At 41.6% G+C, this 16,219-nt stretch overlaps 2 protein-coding genes across 3 annotated transcripts; one reads left to right on the forward strand and one right to left on the reverse strand.

The window, feature by feature from the left end:
• Positions 1–571: 571 nt before the first annotated feature.
• LOC134205008 (uncharacterized) lies at positions 572–12,043 on the forward strand. 2 transcript variants are annotated; one of them, XM_062679860.1, is made up of 4 exons: positions 572–961; positions 1,576–2,167; positions 2,237–2,988; positions 11,816–12,043. In XM_062679860.1, exons 1-4 carry the CDS (start codon positions 648–650, stop codon positions 11,895–11,897), a joined length of 1,740 nt encoding a protein of 579 aa, XP_062535844.1. In that variant the 5' UTR covers positions 572–647; the 3' UTR covers positions 11,898–12,043. The 2 variants fall into 2 exon arrangements, with proteins under 2 accessions (XP_062535844.1, XP_062535845.1); XM_062679861.1 differs by having other exon boundaries at positions 836–975.
• LOC134205007 (zinc finger and SCAN domain-containing protein 21-like) lies at positions 11,983–14,313 on the reverse strand. Its single transcript, XM_062679859.1, has 2 exons — positions 12,670–14,313; positions 11,983–12,509 (listed from the first exon to the last, which is right to left on the reverse strand). Exons 1-2 carry the CDS (start codon positions 14,181–14,183, stop codon positions 12,071–12,073), a joined length of 1,953 nt encoding a protein of 650 aa, XP_062535843.1. The 5' UTR covers positions 14,184–14,313; the 3' UTR covers positions 11,983–12,070.
• Between the last annotated feature and the right edge of the window lie 1,906 nt (positions 14,314–16,219).

Genomic DNA, 16,219 nt, shown 5'->3' on the forward strand with positions numbered 1-16,219 from the left:
TTCAGACGAATACACTCAGGAAAATCGACACATACTTTATGGCAAAAATCCATGCACTGTGAAACTAAACTATCCAAAATCGAGTGTGAAAGCATCCAAAATTAAGTATTTTACTAACACTTCCTTTTTGGATAGTTTTTTGTTCCCATTGATGGGTGATACTAACTTTGTTTCGAAGTCCAGTCCAATAACTCACGCCTGAGTTATTTTGGTTTATATGTTAATATCCAAAATAAAGTGTTGGGACTTCACTTAGTTTCGGTTGAAAACTTACTTGACGCCATTTTAATTGATCGTTTGTACCACCAGTGTGTCTTTAGTATAAGAAATCGTCTTCTCTTTTGGGAATAAATAATTCAGGAGTAAAAAGTATACATTTTACCTTTCTTATTTGCAGTAAAAAATACGCATTTTTCAGTTTGAGAAAAGGAGTAAAAAGTACGCATCGTTTGACGTGTAAGCAGTATACTCATAAATGAGTAAACGAAATATACTCCTTTTATGCGTAGTTCCACTTTTCCAGCATTATGCGTACTTTATAGTCCTAAAAGAGTATATTCTGGTTACCGTGTAAAGATATCAAGAACCATCCGAAACCAACACTGGCACTGCAACAAGTTTTGTTGTTTACGCGATCGGTAATAAAAATGGATACACCTTCAAACTTAAATCCAGGAACAACCGAAATTTATACAAACGTGGCGACGTCGGACAATCAAGAAATGATTAACGGACTTCCTGCGGAAGATGGAATTGCAAACGCCGGTAACGACTCGGATCACCATTCTACGCAACATCCGTCATCTAGAGTCGAGTTGGTTCGAGCTTTCAGTGCCGCAAATATACCCCTGCCAGCGTTGAACATCACAGGACTGGTGGAATTCCTAGATGGCAACGTCGCTGATCCGGTAGCAGCATCATCAAGTGATCAACTTAAGCAATGCTATCAACGATTCATAAGGCAAGCATGTTCAGGTGATACTTTGTAGGCTTCTAAAGAGGGGTTAACATTAGGCGCAAAGGACAAATTCTTCTCAAACTATATGTTCAAATTGTTATAGTAGGTTATTTGGCCTGATTGTTGGCTGATCTAATTTTTTTATGTTTTTATTAGAGATTTTCAGCCCTAGACTGGCTCATCTCTTGATACTGCTCTAATTGTCATTTGGCATAATTTTAACAATATGAAATTATAATTCACTATCATACCCGACGAACCTAATTCTCGAGTTACTAAGAAATTTCTGTTTGATGTGTATGGGAGCCTCCCTTTCCAGAAAAGGAAGGGGTCTCGACCCATCTTAAGAACCTTTCCCGGTACCAAAAACCTTTGCATACAAATTTTGACGCCGGTCGGTTCAATAGTTTCCGTGTCCATGTCCATACACCGTTACACCTTATTTCATGTTGTGGAAATAACAATAAATTTGACATTCCTACTTTTAAATATTCCCAGTTCTTTAAGAGATGTTCTGTATTATGTATTATCCAATGAATGAGATTTAGTTAACTATCTTGTTAACCACAATCCGTAATTCGCATATTTACCTGAATGTCCTATTTTGTAATTCGTAGGCAGGAGCTTGAGTCGCCTCCTTTCTGTGCTGTACCAGGTTGCAATACATCATACGTTGATAAATATACGATATTTGAATTCCCGGACTGCGAGGAAGCCGCTAAGCTTTGGAACCAGGCACTTGGCTTAACCCATCAAGGCAATCAGATGCAGGGTGAGGGCGTTTGTGAGTTACATTTCGACGAAGCTTTTATAATACGCGATTCAAGCAAAACACGGGCAACACTGATACCCGGTGCTAATCCGAAGAATCAGAGCAAACCAGTTATCAGAAAATCTACTCTGGTGTCCAATAATCACTGTCGAATGTGCGGTCTAACGATTAAGTATTATATGCAGCACACCGTTCCTGAGTTGCAAGCTATTCAACGTCTGAAACCAGTACTGGAGATGTGTCTCGAGCTGCACGACTCAATGCATCAGCTGCTACCGGTTACTGTTTGTGATGGATGTGCAAATATGGTGCGATTCATCGGAGAATTCGCCGAAACCTGCTGGAACGCTCAGTTAAAGTTACAACAACGCTATACTGGCAAAGATAGTCGGAAAGTTGAACCATGGAATAGAGTGTATCACTATGTGGAACATGAAGTAAGTAAATTTCCTAGAACATTATTTCTTGCTTTATTGTCTAATTCCATAATTTGTTTGTCATTTAAGGTTAACCATACGGAAGTTGTACATGAGTCTTCTTCCTCCGAACATACTCTGAACTCACAGCAGAATTTTGAAAATTCGGGGGAATTAATCACTGGAGACGTTGATATGGTTGAAATTGCCCATGTTGGTGAAGAAACAGTAGAACTTCTTACTGAGGAGCACACCGAAAACCTTGTAGAAGATTCTACTGAACTCCTGCCATTAGAACCTACAAAAAACCTCGCTGAAGAGAACATTATAAACCCCTTAGAAGTCCCAGCGGAAAAACCCACAGAAATCGTGGTAGAAGCACCCAGTTCCGATAAAGAAGACACACCACAACCCGCTCTAGTTTTAGTGAAAACAGAACCAATGGAGAAAATAGTCACAGGCAGTTCTACATTCAGTGGCGATGAAACTTACGAACGTGAATTTAAGAGACGATATTATCCACCTGCGAAGAAATCGCGTCGCAGCAAGGAACCGATCGCAAACATAAACATTTCCATCAATCAAAGTGAAAAATTTACATGCAAAATATGTTTGCAGCAATTTAACAAACAAACGGAGCTTGTTATACATAACCGGAAGCACGTTAGTGAACGTGAACAAATGGATGTTAAACCGAATGTGCTGCTGGGAGGCTGGATCATCGAATCCATCAAGTGTTTGCAGTGCAGAAAATCGTTTCCAACGCCGGACGAGCTCAAAGCCCACACAAGCCAAGAACATAAGTGTGACGCACACTGCCCGATATGTGGAATGCGATTCAGGTAAGCGTAATTTGATGTCAAAAACAAAGGAATAGTCCATTCTGGTCTAACATCACACAACAGATCAGCTACTATAACAAAAATTCAAGATAAATCATGCTGTCTCGGTGATGCATCATAAATGGCAGCAAAATTACATTTTCATGAAGAATTAGAAATTTTCCATATAAAATAGGAAATTGCCAATAAAGAAATCAGGGTATGAGCAATAAAGAAATATAAAATTTCCAAAAATAATGCAAAATTTCCAATAAACAATTAGGTATCTCCTTATTTTTCTTTCTTTCTATATATAAAAATTAGTTTGCATTTCCTTTGAGGCAATATAACTCACGAATGGTTGGACGTTGGACCGATTTTCAAAATTTGCTCACTGATCGATTTTTCTTGGGGTCAGCTGTGTTTATATAGGGGAAAAGACGGCTTTGGCAGGTTTTGTTCTATTATTGGCAGGGGGTTTTTGTCGACCGAATTTTATGAAATTTGGCCACAATATTCTTTGATATGCAAAGAATGTTTAGGCCAAATTTGAGCATAATCAGTCATAAAAAAAAACCCTGACAATAATAGGACAAAACCTGCCAAAGCCGTCATTCCCCCTATGCATAAAAAGTAAAAACATTTCGCTGGGAAAGTTGAATAAATACTGCGTTTTTATGAGTACTGAAGAGAACCATTTGGCTCGAACTAAAATCGATCTAGAGTGTGACGCTGCAATCAACTAATAGATTGACATGACACAACCCGAGCAAGATCAAAAAGATTCGTCTAGTTTTGCTAAAATAGATGGGCACTTTTGAAAGCAAAAATTGCAATTATAAAAGAAGAATTTTCCATAAAGAAATCCAAATAAGGAAAATAAATATATCAATATTAGCAATAAATAATGAAGTAAACAATTTTCCACATTTTTTTTTTCATAAAAGAAATAAAATTTTCCACAAAATAATCAATAAAAAGCAATAAAAAAAATTATTCTTGCAAATTTTGCTTTTAAACGTGCTTATTTATTCCTTATTGCTTACGGAAATTTAGCATTATTAGTGAACAAATTATATTTATGCTCGTACCTTGATTTTTTTTATAATTTTTTTAGGGAGATTTTCGTAAACGAGAAAAGCATATTTGGTGGGCTACATGGCCGTTCGGTTAGCGACGTCAATCGTCTAGACGCATGTGCTATGGAGTGTGGGTTCGATTCCCGCCCCGGTAAGGAGGAAACGCAACGGTGGATGGTGTGCGAAACTGTGTGAAGATTTCGAGCGAATCGAAAGTTTGTTCGAATCGCACTGGGGACTTAGACAAGGTGGTGGACTTTCATGCCTGTTGTTCAATATTGCGCTAGAAGGTGTCATGCGGAGAGCCAGATGTAACAGCCAGGATACGATTCTCAACAGATCCAGTCAATTCGAAAGTTGGACTGGTGATGAATGGTGATGGTTTCGGAAAAGTCTATGAAAGTCTATTATGGGGGAGGGGGGTTAAAAATGTGAAATTTCGGTCTACGTGGTTTATGGACATTCCCTAATAAAAAGTCTACGAGGAAGAGGGGGAAGAGCAAACCGAGCTGTCCGATAACGATGTGCAAAATGAAACTCTACTGCCTGATGAGCAAGTCTTGATCGAAGATGACACTGATTATGGAGAAGTTGAAGATGCAGTGGAATGCGATGATATGTGGAATGCCCAATTGAATATAAAGTTTTTGGATTAACAGGATCTTGAGCATGTACATGTCGTCAAGCGAAGCCGAATATGTTGCGCTGATCGCAGCTGTGTCTGAAACAATATGGTTAGCTGGACTTCTGGGAGACCTCAACTGCAAGGCCCCGACGGAACCTATTCTAATTGATGAAGATAATAGAGGGTGCATAGGACTGGCCAAGAATGCTGAATCAAAGCGAATTAAACACATCGATATCGAGCATCATTTCATCAAGGACCACGTGGCTGCCGGGAACATCAAGCAATCGTTGGTCACCAGTTGTTTATACTAGAAATACTAGAGTAAGAGATCGGCGAAGACGTTTCCATTCATACCGTCAAAAGCGGTACCAATTCGACTTGTTTACATTTTGCTTCCATAAGAAACAAGCAAAAAGTTCGAGTGCTTCAAGCATTTTCATTTATTTATTTATTGTTGCTACATCAATAGACTAATTTGTCTCAATAATGGTGTGATAAAAAAACTATAAAGCAAAACTAAAAGTTATACATTTTAAAACAATTTCCAAAAACATATCAGTCTTCACATAGTCTACTGTGCTAAAAAGAACTGGTAGAAACGGCGGCGCAGCGTTTGTCGGGGAATGTTAAAGTCGAACAAGGCTGAGACACGATTGAAGTTTCTCTGCAACCAGCTGATAGCACCATGCATGATGTAGTTAGTTCGGCTGAAAGGCATTCTTAGAATTGCGCCGATTCAGAGTGCTCTGGGACGGACGTTGATGCTAATTTGATCCAGGATAGAGCTATAGTCAATTCGGCCTTGCAAGATGTCAGCAACTAGAAGAGCTCGAGTTGTCTCCCTACGGTGTCGAAGCGGTTCCAAATGTAGCAACTGACATCGCGATTCATAGCTTGGAAGACGTTGTGGATCCCTCCATGGAAGTTTACGTAGTGCGAAACGTAGGAATCGGCATTGCACCGACTCGATTCTGTCGGAACCGCGGAGCCGTATTCCAGTATAGAACGTACCAGCGAGGAGTACAAGGACTTTGTAGTGCGAAAAATAAATCCTAATCATCCTAACGCTCTGGAAGCGTTGTCCACGACATATAAGATGTGCAGCTTGTACGTAAGTTGGGAGTCGAGGATAACCTCCAAATCATTCACCTGCGTCCTCCGTTCGATCGTGGCGTCAAGTAGCATTTTATGGCGACATTTTATTTAGTTTTAGCATTTTATCGGGTTGACCACTATTCAGTTGATGCGGAACACCAGCCAGAAAATAATAGTAGTTGATTCTGCAAAAAGCGACAATCGTTTATCGAGTTGATCCGGAGGAACATCTTCAAATCGTAAGCGTATGAAAGCCTTGGACATTTAATTATGAAGTTCACGTCATTGAAGTATAATAAGAAAATCAGCGGTCCTAGGTGGCTTCCTTATGGTATTCCCGATTAAGCCGGGAAATCGTCGGATGTGCATTCTAAGAAAGAACCACATATTCCAAGCCTTTGGAGCGATAGAGTGGTTCAGCTTGTCGAAGTCGGATAAGTCGGTATACAGGGTGTTTGTTTCCTGAGTGTGCATATTTTGGGGGCAGCTTGGGGACCCCAAAACATGAAAAAGTGCCCATGGAACATAGGGTCGGAAATCACTGCTAAGTGAGTTATTCAAAATTCTATGTTTTAATTTTTGGTCAACTTTACCAACCTCTATCTCATTAACCATTGATCGTATAATCTCAGTCAGCACACAGAACGAAAGCTTAAAGTCTAAGCTTTTTTAGCTTCGTTGACCTTATGTTGATAAAAGTGGTTTTAAGTACAGTAATTATGCAAACTTTCGAAAAAGTGTCAAAAATAACGTGCTTTTTTCTTATAATTTAGTGATTTTTTCATCAATACATTCGATATTATGAAAAAAATTCTTCTACAAAACATTCTTATGCTTCTTTGCTTCCAAAATGTCCTTTGGTGGAACATTGTATGGTTTGTAGTTTACCCGTAATTTTCAATTTAAAATAATTAAGAAAAATCATCGAACAGCAATTTTCATCGCGATGTTTGCTTCAAAATGTTGGTTGGCAACCCTACCTGTTCGGGCGTTCGTTGCTTGCACGTGGTGCGATCGTTTGTAAACACCATGCATGCCACTAATGCCGTGCAGAAGTGAGGTTCAAAAAACAATGGATCAGCTGATAGAAAAATTGGTTATTTTTTAACCAGGGCGTAAATTGTTTAAAAAAATCGCACGTTTGTGTGATTAACTTTGAAGAGCATAAGTGTTAAATTTGCAAACTATCCACGCTGTCTGATGTAAGGCTTATCTGTTAGAAGCGGCCATAATTTATTTACAGATAATGCTTTTTCATCAGTAATTAACTATCATTTTTATTTTGTTTTCGCCCAAATCGGATGATACCTTGATAATAAAATCCGACGCATGTAGGCAAACGATTGACGAATGACTTCGTATTTGACTTGGTTGCTTCTGGTAGGGGGGGGGAAAATTTTCATTCAGTGGTATTCGTCCTTCGGGGACTATATGGCATGATTTGTTTATGCGGGTGCTTTACTTTTTTGGAATTATTTTAATTTCAGTGATTCCGGGTCATGGACATTTTAGTGTATTCTTAAACTAAACAAAATGGTATTTATGGGAATCCGATTAAGAGTCGTCCGTGGGTACTTTCGGGAGGAGTGATGCATGAGAATTCGACTAATCAATTTATTTTTAAAATTTCTATGAATTTGTGGGGTTTTTTGGGCTCTGGTAAATTTCTGTGAATTCGGTTGTTCTAATGAAACTACAATCCGCTTTTTAGAAATACGATTGAATCTCCTGAGAGTCTTTGTGGGTTTTGGGAATCCGGGTGCATGTGGATAGATAGGCTCTGGATGGATTCTGGAGAAACCTGCGTGGATTCGTAAAAATCCGGAAACAATGAGTTTTTGGTGACATTTTCATTTTAAAATTTCCGCGTTCAAAAATCCCGGAGGATTCTAAGGAATCCCGGAGGATTCTAAGGAATCCCGGAGGATTCTAAGGAATCCCGGAGGATTCTAAGGAATCCCGGAGGATTCTAAGGAATCCCGGAGGATTCTAAGGAATCCCGGAGGATTCTAAGGAATCCCGGAGGATTCTAAGGAATCCCGGAGGATTCTAAGGAATCGCGGAGGATTCTAAGGAATCGCGGAGGATTCTAAGGAATCGCGGAGGATTCTAAGGAATCGCGGAGGATTCTAAGGAATCGCGGAGGATTCTAAGGAATCCCGGAGGATTCTAAGGAATCATGGAGGATTCTAAGGAATCGCGGAGGATTCTAAGGAATCGCGGAGGATTCTAAGGAATCGCGGAGGATTCTAAGGAATCGCGGAGGATTCTAAGGAATCGCGGAGGATTCTAAGGAATCGCGGAGGATTCTAAGGAATCGCGGAGGATTCTAAGGAATCGCGGAGGATTCTAAGGAATCGCGGAGGATTCTAAGGAATCGCGGAGGATTCTAAGGAATCATGGAGGATTCTAAGGAATCGCGGAGGATTCTAAGGAATCGCGGAGGATTCTAAGGAATCGCGGAGGATTCTAAGGAATCGCGGAGGATTCTAAGGAATCGCGGAGGATTCTAAGGAATCGCGGAGGATTCTAAGGAATCGCGGAGGATTCTAAGGAATCGCGAGGATTCTAAGGAATCGCGGAGGATTCTAAGGAATCGCGGAGGATTCTAAGGAATCGCGGAGGATTCTAAGGAATCGCGGAGGATTCTAAGGAATCGCGGAGGATTCTAAGGAATCGCGGAGGATTCTAAGGAATCGCGGAGGATTCTAAGGAATCGCGGAGGATTCTAAGGAATCGCGGAGGATTCTAAGGAATCGCGGAGGATTCTAAGGAATCGCGGAGGATTCTAAGGAATCATGGAGGATTCTAAGGAATCGCGGAGGATTCTAAGGAATCGCGGAGGATTCTAAGGAATCGCGGAGGATTCTAAGGAATCGCGGAGGATTCTAAGGAATCCCGGAGGATTCTAAGGAATCCCGGAGGATTCTAAGGAATCCCGGAGGATTCTAAGGAATCCCGGAGGATTCTTAGGAATCGCGGAGGATTCTAAGGAATCGCGGAGGATTCTAAGGAATCGCGGAGGATTCTAAGGAATCGCGGAGGATTCTAAGGAATCGCGGAGGATTCTAAGGAATCCCGGAGGATTCTAAGGAATCCCGGAGGATTCTAAGGAATCCCGGAGGATTCTAAGGAATCCCGGAGGATTCTAAGGAATCCCGGAGGATTCTAAGGAATCCCGGAGGATTCTAAGGAATCCCGGAGGATTCGAGGGAATCCCGGAGGGTTCTAAGGAATCCCGGAGGATTCTAAGGAATCGGAGGATTCTAAGGAATCCCGGAGGATTCTAAGGAATCGCGGAGGATTCTAAGGAATCGCGGAGGATTCTAAGGAATCGCGGAGGATTCTAAGGAATCGCGGAGGATTCTAAGGAATCGCGGAGGATTCTAAGGAATCGCGGAGGATTCTAAGGAATCATGGAGGATTCTAAGGAATCGCGGAGGATTCTAAGGAATCGCGGAGGATTCTAAGGAATCGCGGAGGATTCTAAGGAATCGCGGAGGATTCTAAGGAATCGCGGAGGATTCTAAGGAATCGCGGAGGATTCTAAGGAATCGCGGAGGATTCTAAGGAATCGCGGAGGATTCTAAGGAATCACGCGGAGGATTCTAAAGGAATCGCGGAGTTCTAAGGAAGGAGTTCTAAGGAATCGAGGATTCTAAGGAATCCCGGAGGATTCTAAGGAATCCCGGAGGATTCTAAGGAATCCCGGAGGATTCTAAGGAATCCCGGAGGATTCTAAGGAATCCCGGAGGATTCTAAGGAATCGGAGGATTCTAAGGAATCCCGGAGGATTCTAAGGAATCCCGGAGGATTCTAAGGAATCCCGGAGGATTCTAAGGAATCCCGGAGGATTCTAAGGAATCCCGGAGGATTCTAAGGAATCCCGGAGGATTCTAAGGAATCCCGGAGGATTCTAAGGAATCCCGGAGGATTCTAAGGAATCCCGGAGGATTCTAAGGAATCCCGGAGGATTCTAAGGAATCCCGGAGGATTCTAAGGAATCCCGGAGGATTCTAAGGAATCCCGGAGGATTCTAAGGAATCCCGGAGGATTCTAAGGAATCCCGGAGGATTCTAAGGAATCCCGGAGGATTCTAAGGAATCCCGGAGGATTCTATGGAATCCCGGAGGATTCTAAGGAATCCCGGAGGATTCTAAGGAATCCCGGAGGATTCTAAGGAATCCCGGAGGATTCTAAGGAATCCCGGAGGATTCTAAGGAATCCCGGAGGATTCTAAGGAATCCCGGAGGATTCTAAGGAATCCCGGAGGATTCTAAGGAATCCCGGAGGATTCTAAGAAGTCCCGGAGAGGATTCAGGAACTCAGGAGGATTCTAAGGAATCGGATTCTAAGGAATCCCGGAGGATTCTAAGGAATCCCGGAGGATTCTAAGGAATCCCGGAGGATTCTAAGGAATCCCGGAGGATTCTAAGGAATCCCGGAGGATTCTAAGGAATCCCGGAGGATTCTAAGGAATCCCGGAGGATTCTAAGGAATCCCGGAGGATTCTAAGGAATCCCGGAGGATTCTAAGGAATCCCGGAGGATTCTAAGGAATCGGAGGATTCTAAGGAATCCCGGAGGATTCTAAGGAATCCCGGAGGATTCTAAGGAATCCCGGAGGATTCTAAGGAATCCCGGAGGATTCTAAGGAATCCCGGAGGATCCTAAGGAACTCGGAGGATTCTAAGGAATCCCGGAGGATTCTAAGGAATCCCGGAGGATTCTAAGGAATCCCGGAGGATTCTAAGGAATCCCGGAGGATTCTAAGGAATCCCGGAGGATTCTTAGGAATCCCGGAGGATTCTTAGGAATCCCGGAGGATTCTTAGGAATCCCGGAGGATTCTTAGGAATCCCGGAGGATTCTAAGGAATCCCGGAGGATTCTTAGGAATCCCGGAGGATTCTTAGGAATCCCGGAGGATTCTTAGGAATCCCGGAGGATTTCACGGAGGCATCACATATTATTATTGTGTTTTTTTATAAATCGATTCCAAAATTTGAAAAGTTATCGCCGATTACAACTCACTCACTTTTCACATCTAAGAAGTTATCAAATGATAATTCCAATAATTATCGTATTAGAATGATTCAGCACAACACTGGCTGATAGTGCACCGCTGCAACCATCACCGACGCAAACTGGAACAGAGACTAAGCACCCGCCCCTAAGTCAGTCTAAAACCCCGGTGGCCCATCACAGAACGGCGTTCGGTGGTCATCCTATGGAGGACGTCAGAAGCGACAAAAAAGTTTGACAGTTTATTTATACTAATTATTATTCCTTCACGTCGGACTTTGCGTTTAATCCGGCAGATCTAGGAATCAGCAAAAAAGGGCCGACGAAAGTTTCCCAGAACGCATCCACTGCAGCAGAAAAAAGGAGATTCCGAGCCCTTCTATTGATATCAATAGACGTAAGCGAGAAGCTGCCATCAAACGCCTCCAGGTTTTCAAGAGAAAACGCGCGTGTAAGTTAGCAGAACCGAACTGCACAAGCTAAAAGCGCAGAATCCGGAGATGGCGAGATCGATTCTCGATCCGGACGGGAAACATTCTCGACTCTCTGGGCATAGTGTATTCATTGTATTTGCCACAAAAGATACATACTAATAGAATGACGGGCATAGAAAGCTTTCAATTTATAACCAAAGAAATGCTAATAGATTGCTAAGTTGAGAAGCAGGCCAAGTTACAGTTGAAATGTAGTGCTATGGAAGAAGAAGCTTGCGTTGCACTTACGAGATTGACTGATTCACCGAAACCGATTGCTAAACTGTTAGCAAGTTTTCAACAGTAAATATTATCATACCTAAATATTGTAACACACTGGAGTCGGTTTTTACGTGGAGGATAGTCTATCATATTTTCGTGAAGTTTTTCGATTTTTTGCAATCGTAAAGTGTACCCCAATATAGAAAAGACAGACGTAGTTCTACGTCAAAATTACAGTCGTCACTGTCACCTAAATGTCGTCCCAATCATACCTCAGCCGTAGTGACTAACAGATAACGTCTAACATATTTCTAAATTTCTTTTTCCAGAAACAATGAGGTCCTTAAGCAGCACAGAAAGCGCGCCAAGCGTTGCCTGATAAAAGAAAGCGAACCCAATAAGGTCTCATGAAATAGAATCGGACGTAATTTTACATTCTAACATCTACATTCCTCACGGCCAAGTTCTCAAATTTTCATTCATTAAACTGTATTCGTTTTGCCTACTTTAACGCGTATGAAAGTTTTATTAGCAAATAAATCGAGAAAAGTCTTATACTCACTATTTTCTCACTGACCCTGTCTCTATTCATGATATCCGCCAGGGGGAAGCATCATGGTCAGCGGTCCACCCCCCGGATAAACGAAACCCGGTGGATAATGTACGCGTTCCGAATGGGCCGCAGCGATCGGATGTTGATAATGCAGAGGCTGCTGTTGGTGATGTTGCTGCTGAATTGGATGTGATTGAGACGATTCGGAGGAATGGATTGAATCGTGGCTGGGTTCAAGCACATGAGAAGATACGTGACCGACAGAGTGAACTGAACTCGGTTCAAGGCCGTGAATTGGAGTGCTGGCAGTTACCTGGGGAGCGATAGAATCTACTGCTAGAGCAGTAACATCCACTTCCGGTTTGATGGGTGCGGTCTTGCGTGATCTACCACTGGGTTTGTACAGTTTAACGCCCTTGAACTCCATGCCATGCTCGCGTATTTTGTGCTGCGTCAGCATGTAGTTGAACCTGGCAAATGAAGGAATATTTGTACATTCATTTTGTGGTCGAGTTTTGAAATATTTGATCTTAAAAAACTCCCTGATAAAGCTGTCATGCATCCTACATCATCTTATACGTAAATTAGCATATAAATCAAATGTACCTTATACAAATAAAACAAACCTACCTGTATCCTGCTCCACAAATCTCACAGGTAATTCGATCCCCTGTATGCTTCATCACGTGCAACCGCAGTTGATTCGGTAGCAGGAACGCTTTTCCGCAGTACGTACACTTATGCTTCAGCGAACTCTCGTCGGAATGTTTGTTCTTCATGTGTCGCTGCAGTCCCTTCCGCCAGGCGCATTTAATTCCGCAGATGTTGCAAACGAAAGTTTTCTTCTCGTGCAATGACTCGATGTGCATCTGCAGCTCTCTCCGAATGTAGTACTGCTTGCCACAGATGTTACAGACGTAGTCTTTCTTCTCGCTGTGTATTTTCAGATGTGAAGTAAAATTTCCCTTATGAACCAGAGTTTTGCCGCATATCGGACAAATTCTACTGGTTTCTCCTGGACCGGTTGAGGATTTACGCCCTTTCCGTTCCTGACGCTGAGCGGGCGTTGGCTTCTTCTTTTCCTTTTTCTTCATAACTGGAAACTCATCAACAACATCCAGTGTTCCAAGATCTTCTCGTATTTTGATTGTCTGTCTGGGCTTTGGGCCGCACCTTTTCTTGGGTTGTTTTTTCTTAGCAAGAGGTTCATCGTCGGAGTCCGTGTCCGAATTGCTGAAAGAACTACTACTAGAACGAATATCGTAATTTGGTGATTTTCTTATGTCCTCGTTATCATCAAAATCTTCATCCTGATGTGAGGAATCGGAGTTTTGATCCGGACCATCATCCATAGCAGAAAAATCGTTTTCATTCTCCTCACGAATGTCTGTAACTTCTTCAGACTTAACTTCCGGTATCTTATTTTCTGGATCTTCTACTATTTCTATAAGATATTCGGTTTGATACTGTTCTTCCGGCATTTCTTCCATTGACTCCTCTATTTTCTCTTCCTTCCAGTTCATACTCTCCAATAGCTCACAATGCGGCTCCATTTTCAGCGCTTCATCAGAACTGAATATGGCATCCAATTTTTGCTGTGCCTCTTCACAGGTTTTAACAAAGTCAACAAACGATTCTGCGGATTCCATACAGGTCAGGCAAACTCCACGCGGGAGATCTTCTCTCTGATAATACTGCCCCATGCAGAACTTTAACACTCCCTCCCCGTCCTTCAAGTGATCCAACTGGAGTTCCAGCGATCGTTTCTCTTTCCTACCACATAAGCGACAAAACGCTTTTGGATTAAATTCCAGCTTAACTTCCCGCGGCGGTCGTCCTCTCCCATCGATTCTGTACTTCGACAGTTCCTCCGATGTTGGCTCAATCAAATTGAGCGTTGGCCAAGCGTCAGGAAACAACCGTGGCATTTTGTAGCTGCGATCGATGTACTTCTCCTCAAAATGTTTCTCACAGACCCGTGTGTTCTTGGGAATAGTCGAGTTTTTCCTTTGTTTTGACCAAGCGGATTCGCTCCACCAACGCTGCAGGCCGTCCGATTTATAGGCGCTCAGAAAGATTACTTGCCCAACTTGGGACGGGCATCCCGGAATGAAGCAAATCCGACGGGAGGCAGGTTTCTGCATTTTGCAGCTCCGTTCACGATCGACAAAAACACAAATATCTGCTATATCTTTCCAAGAAAACCTTAAAATATATTTTTCTGCATCAAAATTTGCTTGTTTTCATTTCAGCAACGGCGACATGACTGAAAAAGTTTGCTATAAAACTGTCAAAGTCAAACCGACCCCCATAAATATCCTATAATATACCGACTTTTCCCCCGATTAGTCGGTTTTCGTCGGTTATGAATCGGTCTACTTTAGGGCCGATGCCCACGTAGCGTTTTTTCAACCCTGCGTGCACGTGGCATTGAAAAAACGCTGGTGTGCAGCGGTGCGGCGACGCTGCGTTACCGCTTTTTCCCGATGCACACATGCGTCCTTTTAACGCGGTGTGCACACAGCGTTGAAAAGACGCTACGTGGGCATCGGGCCTTACTCGCCTCTCTCGATCTGAGGCTGTGAACCATTCCACCGATAGACGAATCCAAGTAAAAATAAGAAGAAGACACACGACGGTGTTAACTTTGACAGATCCTACAGCACAGCATATGAAGATCATTTTAAAATGCTTATAATAAATTCTATAATAAATTCTTGTAATTAAAATCTGATTGATGTATGATACGGAAAAAGTTCCGAAGTTTATGATAGATACATTTTTGGAAAATATACAAAAAATGAGATAAGCTTCCAAATAAGTACCTGAGAACTTTTTCCGTATCGTACATCAATCAGATTTTAATTACAATTTGTCTAGAATTTATTATAAGCATTTTAAAATGATCTTCCTATGCTGCGCTGTAGGATCTGTCAAAGTTAACACCGTCGTGTGTCTTCTTCTTATTTTTACTTGGATTCGTCTATTCGTTTAACTTTTAGTTAAAATTTGACACTTCGATGGTTATTTTCCCATCGTGGTTAAAATTTTACTCCGAAGTCGACCCATTTGAGTTTTGACAGATTGATAGTTATTCGGAACGAAATGGATTTGGCACCAATTTTCTCGCGAACAAAGTTTAACTATTGAACTGTCAAATCTAACCATGCTCCGGAGCAGGGTTATTTTTAACCACGGCGAAATAACCATCGAACTGTCAAATTTTAACTAAAAGTTAAACGAATCGGTGGAATGGTTCACAGCCTGAAAGGGCTCGCTCCTAACAACGCGTGCTGCACGCAAAAGTTTCGTGCCGCACCATATCCCTGCCCTCCTGTTAGTCGAGATTATTCTCAGGCTTTGGTCTGACTCGAGAATTAAAATCAAATTAAACTTAAAAATGACAGTTCAAAAATTTGCAAATAACCCTGCTCGCAGAGCAAGATTATTTTTGACAGATATTGAATCATTTTTGATAGATGTTTTGTTGGTCTTGCTGGGTAGCACCAGCCAGAGTCTATATATAGATATAATAGAATATATAGAATATTGCTCTTTTCACAATTGTTTAGCTTTCTGTGATAATCCTTCCCACCCCGTTTTCGAACTTCGCACTGTCAAACGCTTTGAGACGATGATGAATGACGATTAATGTTGACTATCGAATTTGCTGACTTACAGACGCAAAGCCAATAAAAAAAGGTATTTCGAAATAAATATTGTATGGAAAAAATAGATAACCTTACTGTGCAGTAACCTTGACGCACTGCGAAATCGTGTGCGAGATTCGACTGTGATAATCATTTATTCAGGGTTAGTCTAAATAGGAGTAAATGTCGCAATATATATATAGAATATAGAGTTGCGCAAAGAGTGAAGCCAAATCTACACTGAACGAAAGCATCCGAAACAAAAAGAATGATTCATCATTCAGTTGGATAAAAATTGGCAACGTACACTAAGAAATTAATGAAACCATCTATAGGATAAAATCTATACTATTTTAGTAATAATGAGATTTATTCATTGCTCAGTTTAAATTTTATACTATCATAGCATACAAATAAAACTAGTTAAGATTTGCGCGAAGGTATTTTCTCTAGTATATTCAGATTTGACAGTTCGTTTCCAGCATGTAAAATAAGTGCTCACTAAATTTAAATTTAAACCTTATTTTAAA

Source organism: Armigeres subalbatus, chromosome 1, assembly GCF_024139115.2.
Source record: "Armigeres subalbatus isolate Guangzhou_Male chromosome 1, GZ_Asu_2, whole genome shotgun sequence".
Lineage (NCBI taxonomy): Eukaryota > Metazoa > Arthropoda > Insecta > Diptera > Culicidae > Armigeres > Armigeres subalbatus.